Consider the following 11,031-nt stretch of genomic DNA (forward strand, 5'->3'; position numbering starts at 1 on the left):
TGTCTATTGTTTTATTTGTGCCTGTTAGAACTTTAACGTTAGTACTTTAAGAATAATGCAGACTTTAAAGATTCCGCCATTAAAAATGTGTTTTTCTTATGTTTATGTCCCCTAAATGTCTCTCCTGGACGGACTTGTATCTGTGTTTTTCACTGTGGAGTTCATCTTTTCACATTCCGCTCCCACATGAGGAGATATCTGTGCACCTCCAGTGCAGGGCGGACTTGTCAGTAAGGAGGGTGAAACATTGTAGCTGTCAACCACTGCCAGTTACAGGCTAACAACCAACATAATGAAAAATAAGTACACTTACCATTCTAATACATCCGCTAGTTACCGATTTTGGTGCACTACAGATTCATATCAACAATTAAAACAAAATATCTTGGTAACACTTTTTACAGCTCTGTAATTTGTGATTCAGTCCTCCTAAAACCTTCCATTACCTATTTTGGAAAGATGTATGTAATTTGGTACAAACCCAAAGGAAAACAGAGACAACGTTGAACTGCTACCCTTTGTCGAACGTGTAGTTAATTTCAGTTAATCACTAACATACTGTAACCTAGAGAGTCTTCATCAGTGAACAGCAGGTCAGCTGAACTTGCCATGAAAAACCATGGCAACCTGCAGGATGCTGTTCAGTGAATGGATAGTGACCTTGTGCACGGCTCGAGGCCGACAGAACCACACATAGCTTACTGGTCATATAAGGAAACAAATGGAGGATGTTCAGTTCACGGTCTGCTGGGTTAAGTAAACTGAACTTCAGTCCAGTCAATAAAAAGAAAGGCTGGAGAACATTACTGAAGTACACTGTTTGAAGTAGCTGCCAAAAAATAAATGTGTGCTATGTTGAAAAAGTTCACAGAGGGTCCAGTAAATGCCAGTCATGTTCAACTCCTCAGAACCAGACAAAACACATAAAGTAACCAGACTCTACAGCATCTTTCCTCTTTTTCATCAAACATACCCTCATCTCTATCTTTGGGGAATGACATGTAGCAAAGGGTCGCAGGTTGGCGATGAGGAGTAAACGTCTATATCTGGACGCCCACTCTACCAACGGAGCTATCTGGGCACCGACAGTATCTTGTCTTCCATTTCTTGTCAGCTCTATCCCATATCCTGTCATCTTTTCTTCTGTGGTCTGTGTAATTAAATTTGAATAGTGAGAGGTTGACTGTCTATGTGCTGCAAAACAAATTGATCATCTGCTTATCTCCCAGCCACACAGCTGATGATGCTCTGAGACTGGTGAAAGGCAGACTGCAGAGGGAGATACTTTGAGGGATGTTTCTGAATATATCACACATGTTTTTTGTCATGATTATATTACCTTGTTTATCAAGCCTTGGTTTACTTTTCTCCCCTTTAAAAATGTACTGTGTTCAGTTCTCATGCATGCAGGCCTCGACTTATCAAATGAAGCATGAAGAAATAGCAGTGACATTTTATAACAATGCATACTTTATAAAGGGTATGTAAATTGTAACTAATGGCTTTTATACATCACTTATAAGCCCTTAATAAGTGTTTTTTTTTGGTTGCTTGTTCAAAAAATCACTTTCTTAATTAATCCATTAATAATTAGCCTAAGCATTTCCTATTTTTTTTAATAAGTCATCAAGTTTGCATAAAATGCAAAGCAGTTTTTCTTGTCAATGTCTATATTGATGTATAGACAATAACTAAATGAAGGCATTATCTGACACGTATAAACCTGTTATGAAGAGTTATGTGTTTCCAGAAAAAATACAGCAATGACGTAAACGTGATATCCAGCCCACCCCTACATGTAGTTTCCTATTGGTTTCTATGTTAGTGTAGGGAGCAGCTGTGGAGCACGTCTGTTAAAACATTTAAAACAAAAATGTTGCAATTTCAAGTAAAAAACAGTTTTTTTTAGGTTGGAAATATAGGTTTGTTGTTGTAAAACCTCGTGGGCGCGCCTGAATGATATTGCGCGCGTCCCATAATCGCAAACTCTGACCGAGGCACAGCGGCTCCTCACACAGCATCACTACAGCAGCACAGGGTTCAACTCACAGGTTCGTCTCTCCGCTGTTGTTTAAAAAAACAGAAGTTTTGTTGTTGTTTTTTTGTAGTAAAATCAAGAACTCCAAGTTGATCACCGGGAGAAGAATTCAAACACACCGGTGGGATTAACGGGATTTGTAGTCTACTTGGAGCGAGGTAGGCAACACTTCTCATTCTCAACGTGTTTTTAGTATAGGACACAAGGGGCTACTTTATCACATGCAGTCTTTAGACAGGGAACCGTTTCCAGACATAAAACACAGAGCAAGTCTAAACTATAGCCTATACCAGAACGTAGGCTACAGTCTGCATTTTTTCATCCATTAAGGCAAACAGCTAAAAGCAAAGCGAAATATGTGATAAAAGTATGTTAATACTCGGAGAGGAGCACAACATGTGTCCCGTCCAGTGTGATGCTCTTGGTTTTTCTGCATCTCAGCAGCAGGTCGTTCAGGGTTAAAAGGTTTCCAACTGATTCGGTTTTAAATGGATCGTACAGGGCAGGCTACTGCCAGTCGTGCTTCAAGTGACGCGATGATCGATGAGATCGACTGACAAGAGTGTGCGTGAGTGTTTGGTGTGTGTCATTTAAATAGCCTGTAATGAGTTATCGGCTGTCTGGATGGAAGAAACAAAAACAAAGAGGGCAGTGAGGGGACAGGGCTGAAAAATGAAAACGTTGCCTTGTTGTGTAGATGTAGCCTCAGTCTGTTCTTATTTAAGGTTTTAAAATTCAGCATATATTCAAAAATCATATACACATATAGGTGTTTTTTGTGTGTGATTCTACAAGTGATGGCAAGCAAAGAACCAGACTGATTTTACATAGGCTACAACATTAATTTGATACAAATGTTCATAATATATATACACATCGGCACAAAATAACGTCTTAAGGGAATTGCCTGTTACCACTTTTCAGTCTGAATCAGAACAATTTGCCCTGCTTTAAACAGAGTCTGCTCTCTTTGTCTGTCTCTCTTTCTGCCTCAGGATGTGCGGTATGGATGTGGACTTGGATGAAGGCGGTTCAGGCCAGGAGGAGAAAGAGGAGGAGTTCTGGATCGGGGAAGGGGTGAAGATGCTTCCCCCTCCCGTGGCCCACAGCGGAGGCAGTGCATGGGGCAGCCGCAGGGGCAGATGTGGCTGTGTGGCCTGCGGGGCAGCTCTCATCCTCTGGGACCTGGGTGTTATTTTGGCCAGCGCCCTGCTCCTGGCTCTGGTCTTCTCTGTGGTGCTGCTCCCTGCAATGCTGCTGCTGTACGTCGGTTTTCTCTGCCACTCCAGGGTGAGAAATTACTCTGTTTGTTCTATTTGTAGCAAGTACAAGCTGAGAGTAAACATTTACTGTCATTCTAGTTGACCCCTGAGCCACTAGTGTTATTCAAAGTTCTGGATGACTAGTCAGAGGATACTGGGCTGAGGTGGACACTGGTTCATTGGCACAAGGTCCAGACTATAATATGAGACACAGGATTCTTTTCACTGGCAGGAATCCCTGTTGTGCCTAGAGTTCAGTATTTTACGATGAAGATTTTGGGATATATACATATATATTTAGCAAATTTTTTGGGGGCAGGAATTATGTTCCCAAAGATCAGTCATTTCTTCTGTTTTATAATACGATAGTTTCCCCTCCATTTTCAGCAAACACAATTGTCAAGTAGACTAAGTGAACAGTCATCATCATGCAGTTTAAAACCACTATACATTTTATACATACACAGTGTTTGAATGACTACAGTTTTTGCAACAAGTTTTAATGCATTTATGCAAATTATTTTTAAAAATGTAAATACTTTTTCCTTAAAACCCTTATATTTGTCAAGGTATTGGTCAAAGACATTTATCATTTTACTACAAAGTCCCTGGTTTGATGATTTCAAAATGTGACTTCTGTTGCATTTAACCCCTTTCCTCATTCTATGTGTTTCCTTTCTCAATTTTCATCCATCAACATATAGGAAAAAATGCACAAAATAATTATAAAAAACAACCTTGTAATCGGGCATCCAGGTGACAAGTTGTAAAGCTCATATCCTGAAGTTGATTAAGCCTCAGTTTCTGAGAGTCCTGGAGGAAACCTTTATCCCTGTGTTTCCTGTCACTCTCTACTGTCGACATACTTCCATTGATGATTGTTGACTGTAAGTTTTCCTCATGGACATAATTTCTTCACAGTTCTTGAAAAGTGGGAACCTTTGTGCACCAGTTGAAGATCATTATAGCTGCTATAGTCAATATTTCTTTAATACTAATGGATTTGATCACTATGTAATGCAAACATGTCGCTCATAGTAAAAACCTACAGATAATTATCATCAATTTAATGTTTCCAGCCACAACAAGCAGCTGTTTTCCCTGGGGAAAATAACTGTGTAACTAGCATCAAATGACAGTAATGCCGCTTTTCCACTGCATGGTATGGCTTAATTCAACTCTACTCAAGTCACTTTTTGGGGGGTTTTCCACAAGCAAGTTGTGGATAGCATCTGGTACCTGGTACCTTCTTTGATGACTTAAATTTAGACCTTAGATAGACTTTATTCAAAGTACCTTAGTTGAGGTTCCAAGCGAGCTCAGCCAATACTTGAAGGTGGAGTTAAAACACTGCAGACCATTTACTGTAATGGTCATATGGAATCGTCACTAGCGCAGTGTTAGTTAGTGTTATAATGTTATAATAATTGGATAGGTCTTTAAGGAAGTGGATAAAAGAGAAAGACTGTTTCTGATTTAAGATAAAGATAAAACAGCGTTTTTTGGCAGCATAAGTTGTACTCCTATACCTGACACCATCTCCACAAACAGCAGCAGACAGATCATCTGTAAAATATGGCAAGTCTTGGCATCATTCCTAATCAAGCTGTGAAGGTCTACAGCTGCCTTGGCTCACTGAACAGGGCATAGCATCACATCCCACCTTTGGTATGGTTGGTCCTTTTGCCCGGTTGTCTGTGTTGACTGATTTGGTTTCTGAAGACACAGCCGTACGACGGGGCAGACAAATTAACATGCAAAGCATGCATTTGCCAAAAGACTATAATTGTGATTAGGCCAAAGCAAATGCAGTACAAGTGCAGAACAAGCAGTTACGGACATTGTCCGTTAGAGAGTTCTCCCTATTATGGCGACAAACTGAACACGGAAAGACCATCCCACTGAGAAGACAAGGCTGTCTAATTTGTTTCAGGCACCAGCCGGGCACAGAGAAACTGACCGCTCAACAGGAAGGAAAATATACTCAGTGAAAGCACAGTGTTCACTTGACATATGTGTGTTTCTGTGGCTTTGTGTGTTCATGAGTATGTTGAACACTGCTGCCAATATGGTGCATTTGTTGGAGGCGAAGCTCCTTTTGAAAAAACGTACAATAGGAGATTGTTTAGAAAAGGGTGTTGGACTTAACAAAATCATATATGTGTGTGTGTGTGTGTGTGTGTGTGTGTGTGTGTGTGTGTGTGTGTGTCTGTGTGCGTGTGTGTGTGTGTGTTTGTGTTTTAATACTCGGGTGTATGTTTTTGTAAGGATGTCGGTGTGTACTTCTGCAGCTGGCTGTTTCACATCTCTTTCTTTCTGGCCCACCTCCACTCTCTCGCTCGGCCTCACAAGTGATTGACAGCTCGGAGGGTTACTGACAGCTACTGAACCACTTCTTATCGTACTGTAGAGGGAGCCTGGGAGAAATTCTGTCACAGCCCACTACCCACACCATCTCACTTGTGCACCCTGAACATATGCAAACACACATGCACACACAGGAATAACAAATCCCACCTATTTGCTTTGTGACAGAAGAGAAGCAGCTCCTACTGATGCCAGAATGTTCACCATAGTCTCCTAGCGCTCCGGTCTACTTTCATGAGCACCCCTCTGCGTTTGTCCTCGTAGGTCCTCGATGCCCCCTCCGCCATCTGCCGTTACCTTGACGACAACAGCTGCTCCGCCCTTATCATCCTGGGTTTCGTGATGATGTCACCGCTCGTGGTAGTGGCAGCCGCCGTCTTCTGCGGGCTGCTCCGACGGTTTCGACTCCTGCTTCTAATTCAGCCAATCACACGTGCCTGGTACCGACGGCGGCTGTTGGACTGGGTGGGCAGTGTACACAACTGGGTCTGATTGAGATGAACAGGAGGCGCTGAGGGTCAGATATACTCTCTATAACAGTCAGGGGGATCAGAAAGTTAGTAAGTGGGAAATCGATCAGAGAGATAAAGGGGTTAGACAAAATAACAATAACAGTTAGTTAGTTAGATCTCTTTTAAATTGGTAGTATTTAGAAAAACGGCTTTTGGTCAGCAGGAGATTTCTTAGTTGCACTACCAATAATTGACCACCAGGACAAAATGGTTGCAAGGCTAGGTGGCAGCGCCGTAGGTAAGGTTGCTGTCATATCTGAGCACCTTGTCCCGTTTTAACTGAACTTTGGTTTGTTTGGGGTGGTGTGAAAGCTCATTCGAACTTAGCAGCGGACCAAACAACTGAATACTGGACGTTTGAAAACGAGGGTCTCAGTTTGCTTCCAAGTAATCTAGAGATTGGTTCATTTCAGGTGAGAACAATACAGGAAGGGAACCAAAAACAGCATTTACTAGTAGAAACTTCAACTTTGCTCACAAGTTACAGACTTATATAAGGGATGATAACTTTCAAATCCGTAACATAATATGACCACACGTTGCTAGTCATCCGCGTGACAACACATTATCTTTTCTCTCTCATCAGGCCTGCCCTTTCCTTTACTCGCTGTCTGTCAGTTGCTCAATTTATTTGTTACTCCATTGCTCCAAGTGTTGCAGGTTTCACTCAGATATTCTGTCCATAAAAAAGAAACCGTGCGTTTTGACTGTGTGACATTTGTTTACAAAATTTGGTACGCTTAAAAAAGCAGTCTGAATGTAAACCCTGTCACTGCCCAATGTGAGTCAAGAGCAGATTTGAGTTGAGCATGCTCAGATTCAAACGGTTTACGACACAACGTGTCAAATTGAAATTTGTGAAATCCATAAAATAACCTTTTCTCATTACAAACATTAACAGAAGATGTAAATCATTTAAAAAACGTTTCAGCTATCTATGATTGTTTGATAGCTAACGTTAGCTCCAAATGCCATTCAAGTAAAAGCCTTTGTTGTGTTTGATTGCTAACTTATAGCCAGCAGTGAAAGAACTTGGGTAAGTACTGTAGGTCCATTTTAACTGTATTGACACTACAGAAATCTCTTGTTAGCATCTTGTGTGCTACTTGTTGCAAAGTGACGCATTTGCACTTGACTCACATCGGGCAGTGACAAACCCTACCAAATGAAAAATGCGACAATGTTTCGACCTCAGCCCAAAATTGCACCAAGTCTACCAAACTGGGGGTGAAAGTGGCCAAATTTGGTCCTTGAGACACCCACCATCGCAAGAAATACGACAGATTTGAGTACTTTGCCATCTGTTTATATGCCACTTTGTCACTTTAATGGTGTCAAGACCGTGTAAGCTGCAGTCTCAAAACTTTGCGTCGTTGAGATCAAAATGAAGGCTGAGTTCAAAGATAGGTGTGGTCCAAACAAGGGCGCCAACAGGGGGGTAGAAAGTATAGTACACTATCGCACCCAGCCCTCAAAGTCTCAGAAAGAAAGCAAACAAGTGTATTTTCTAAAATGTCTGGGTGTCTCCATTATTTTCTCTACCCCTTCTACATTTACAGTGATTTTGTGATTTGTTGAGAACAAGAAAATATGATTGGGCTTAAGTTCATTGAAGCAATTTCCAACTGTGTCTTTTTTGTCTTTGTTTTAGAAACTGAATACTTTTCAGTAATTTGTAGAGATATGTCTTTGTACTTTAACCTAACACTCAAAGATCACAAAACATACTCTGCACTCCTTTCATCCACAACGGAAGGAAGACAATGAATCTTGGCACAGTTCAGAAAAACAAATACTCAAATCGTGGTTTGTAAAATAAATGTTAATTGTTGGAGTTTCATATTTATATTGCAATATTAAAACGGCTTTAATACAAGCAATACTCAAAGAAATTATTATCTTTTGACACAATAGCAGTAACATATCACAAGCTGGTTTATCATGGCAGTATTAAATTTGAATTTGTGTATATAACTAATATTTATGTTATTGTGCATTGCCTGTTTGCTAACTATGTTGACATGGTTACATGTGGGACTTTTTCAGAACTATAATGCTATGAAGACATTTGTGGTTGTACATTAGAAGTCTAGCGAAAAGTCATAACATATTGCAAACATTAGATTCATTGTTTTGAGTTCAACTCGCCCAGTATGTTGGGCTTCATTAAAAAGGGGGTAAAACAGGGTGAATAATGTAACATGTTTGATTAAAAATCAGCATACAATGACTTTAAAATCATCCGTGAGGTGCACTAAATGATTAACTGATGTAGCATTATTAGCAGTCACGTTTTGGTCTTAGGTATGACGCTTATTTTATCTAACTGGAATTTTTAGATTACATTGTGCCATAATAAAACACACACTTTATTATACAAAAGTAGTAGTACTAAGATGACAGTGCGATAAAGTAAGTGCTGTTCAGAAGCCAGGTTAAGTGGTGAATCACCAGACCAGGAGCTCATTCTGTTGCCTCTTCATTTATTGTACTGTACCAGCATTGTCATACTGAAATGTATTTATTTTCTATTTAAACATAGTTATTTGCATGTTTGTGTCAGTACTTGATCATGTCAGTTCTAGTATTATGGTAGCCTATTATTAACAGTTTTTGAAAGATTACAGCATTTATTTATTGTTCAGCTTTTCATTAGAGTGTTACCAACAAAACAGCAACTTATTGTTATGTTCAACAGTAAAAATCGGGCATTTTTTTACCCTCCCTTTACCTTTTGTTGCACTGGTCACATTTGTGCGCCACAAGTGAGTAACTAATCTAATTAAATGATGACGTGTTTGTCAGGTCCGTCGTGATGTATGTATGTTATACACACTCCATTAAACCCCCATATTGATACATCACCCTTCTCTTGCTCACTGCTCTCTGTACCAGCCCACAGTAGGTTGATAGTGAATACATAGCAATTTGTGTAAGCTCTTTACAATGGCTGCATGACAAATACACAAAAGGTCAAATCTCAAAATCTTTTTAGTACAGAAAAAAATGTGTTTGTAACACAAAGCATCAGTAGCTGTCAATGCCGGTAAAAAAACCTTTAGCGTGCTCCCCTTAGGCAGAAAGAGAGAGTAGAATCAAACTCGATTGTCTTTTAGTTGAAAAGGAAAATCTTCTTATAATGCGGGTCAATCATTTGTAGCACTGCTCTCTTCTTTAGAATAGATACATGTAGTATGGGGGAGGACATTGCAGCAGGATGAACCACAAAAGGAGCTCCGGAAGCCAAAAATGTCACCAAGTGTCAGAATGAGTGCAGGGTTGCTGGCATTGATGACCTTTATTGTAGTGCCACTTCAAACCATAATTACAGGTTTTAAAATCCCTTGAAAATGTTTCAAATTTAATTTTCATTAATGATGACAGTTCATCCTTATTCATTAGTTTCCATCCCACGGACTCATTTACTGTAGTCTAAAATTCAGCATTTGAACTTTGGACTATTTCCAATAGTTCCCTTTGTGTGAGTGTAACAAGAGAAACAAAACAAAACAACTTTACTATTTTATGTTTGTTGTGTTCACAAGCTCTGTTTATGTATGTCATACAGTCTTTGTATACTGTATGCTACATGTCTCTTACACTCATTTGAGTTATGTAAGATTTGCCAAGGTTTGTAATTATTTGTATAACACCTATGGCAAAACTCAATAAAAACAAAAACAAAAAAACAACTCCATCAGATTCTATAAAATTCATAAAACATGTTAAATTCTACTGAACCATGTGACATTAAGTCAAATCATCAGTTTTAGAACTGGTAGTAACACTAAATGAACTGTTAAATTGGAGATTATCGCAGATTAAATGGTCTATAGCCATGCTAGCAGCTTTATGAGGCTGTACATATACACACCGATGCTTTGAGTTAAAAGCTTACATTGGTTTGATACTGTAACATGCTCATATTGACAATGCTAACATTGTCATGGTTTTGTCAAGTTTCTGTTTTAGTGTGTTTCATGTTTTCTGTTTGTTTATCTACTTCCTGTTTTGTTCTGATATCCACTGTTTGGTTACATCCTTGTAAGATTATGCCCATATGATTGTTATCTCCGCCTCTAATTTGATTCACCTGTTTTCTTTCAGCGTCCTCTCATCCCAGCACTTAAATACCCACCATTCCCACTTCACCTCTGCCAGATTGTAGTTGTCCGTATGTCTCTTTCCAGCTTTTTATTTTGAGTTTGCTTCCTTGTGTTTTTGAACTTAAGCCTTTTTTTCCTGTTTACGGTTCTTGCCTGCTCCTTTTGTACTTTTGCCTACCTGAGTGTTACTGGACTTCCGCCTGCCTTTTGACAACGATTACTGCCGGCTCCTGCTGAATTGTCGCCTGCATTGTTCTTTGGACAATAAAAGTACTTACTTTATATCACCTGTCTGAGTCGTGCATCGGGGTCCGCCACTGTACTGTGATAAACATGCTAATACTTAACCAAAACAATCTTAGTTTAGCATGCTAAGAAAGTATAGCTGGGGCTGATGGGAATTTTGCTAGTTTTGCTTGGTGTTTGGTCATAAACCAAAGCATTAGACTGATTAGAATTTTGACCTGATACTGCAAGATGAAGAGTGAAGTTTTTATAATTCATACTTAGGTGAACATGAATGTGTATCACATTTCATGGTAATCCACCCAACAGTTGATGTTTTTTTAAAATTTAAAACCACAAATACAAACTTCATGATGGCGTTCACCAATGTCAATAGGATTAATCTTCTTTGGACCTCGCGCAGCTGCACCATGTTTAACTGCAATTCCCCCACTAGTTATTCCATCTGGACCAAAGTGATCGGTCGACTGATCAACACTGTCATCGAGCCACTATTTCAA

General features: G+C 39.6%; 1 protein-coding gene across 2 annotated transcripts; it reads left to right on the top strand.

The window, feature by feature from the left end:
- Positions 1 to 1,812: 1,812 nt before the first annotated feature.
- On the top strand, positions 1,813 to 8,888 carry LOC117943282 (transmembrane protein 88). Of its 2 annotated transcripts, XR_004656328.1 has the most exons (5): positions 1,813 to 2,196; positions 3,034 to 3,328; positions 5,932 to 6,534; positions 8,597 to 8,600; positions 8,878 to 8,888. XR_004656328.1 is itself a non-coding variant. In XM_034869309.1 (3 exons), exons 2-3 carry the CDS (start codon positions 3,035 to 3,037, stop codon positions 6,157 to 6,159), a joined length of 522 nt encoding a protein of 173 aa, XP_034725200.1. In that variant the 5' UTR covers positions 1,813 to 2,196; position 3,034; the 3' UTR covers positions 6,160 to 6,940. The 2 variants fall into 2 exon arrangements, 1 of the variants encoding a protein (XP_034725200.1); XM_034869309.1 differs by lacking the exons at positions 8,597 to 8,600; positions 8,878 to 8,888 and having other exon boundaries at positions 5,932 to 6,940.
- The last annotated feature ends 2,143 nt before the right edge of the window (positions 8,889 to 11,031 follow it).

Source organism: Etheostoma cragini, chromosome 4 (genome assembly GCF_013103735.1).
Source record: "Etheostoma cragini isolate CJK2018 chromosome 4, CSU_Ecrag_1.0, whole genome shotgun sequence".
NCBI classification, from domain to species: domain Eukaryota; kingdom Metazoa; phylum Chordata; class Actinopteri; order Perciformes; family Percidae; genus Etheostoma; species Etheostoma cragini.

Coding starts and splice junctions, on each gene's coding strand:
- LOC117943282 (XM_034869309.1), top strand. CDS start 3,035: ATGTGCGGTATGGATGTGGACTTGGATGAAGGCGGTTCAGGCCAGGAG. Junction 3,329..5,931: donor GTTTTCTCTGCCACTCCAGG/GTGAGAAATTAC, acceptor TTGTCCTCGTAG/GTCCTCGATGCCCCCTCCGC.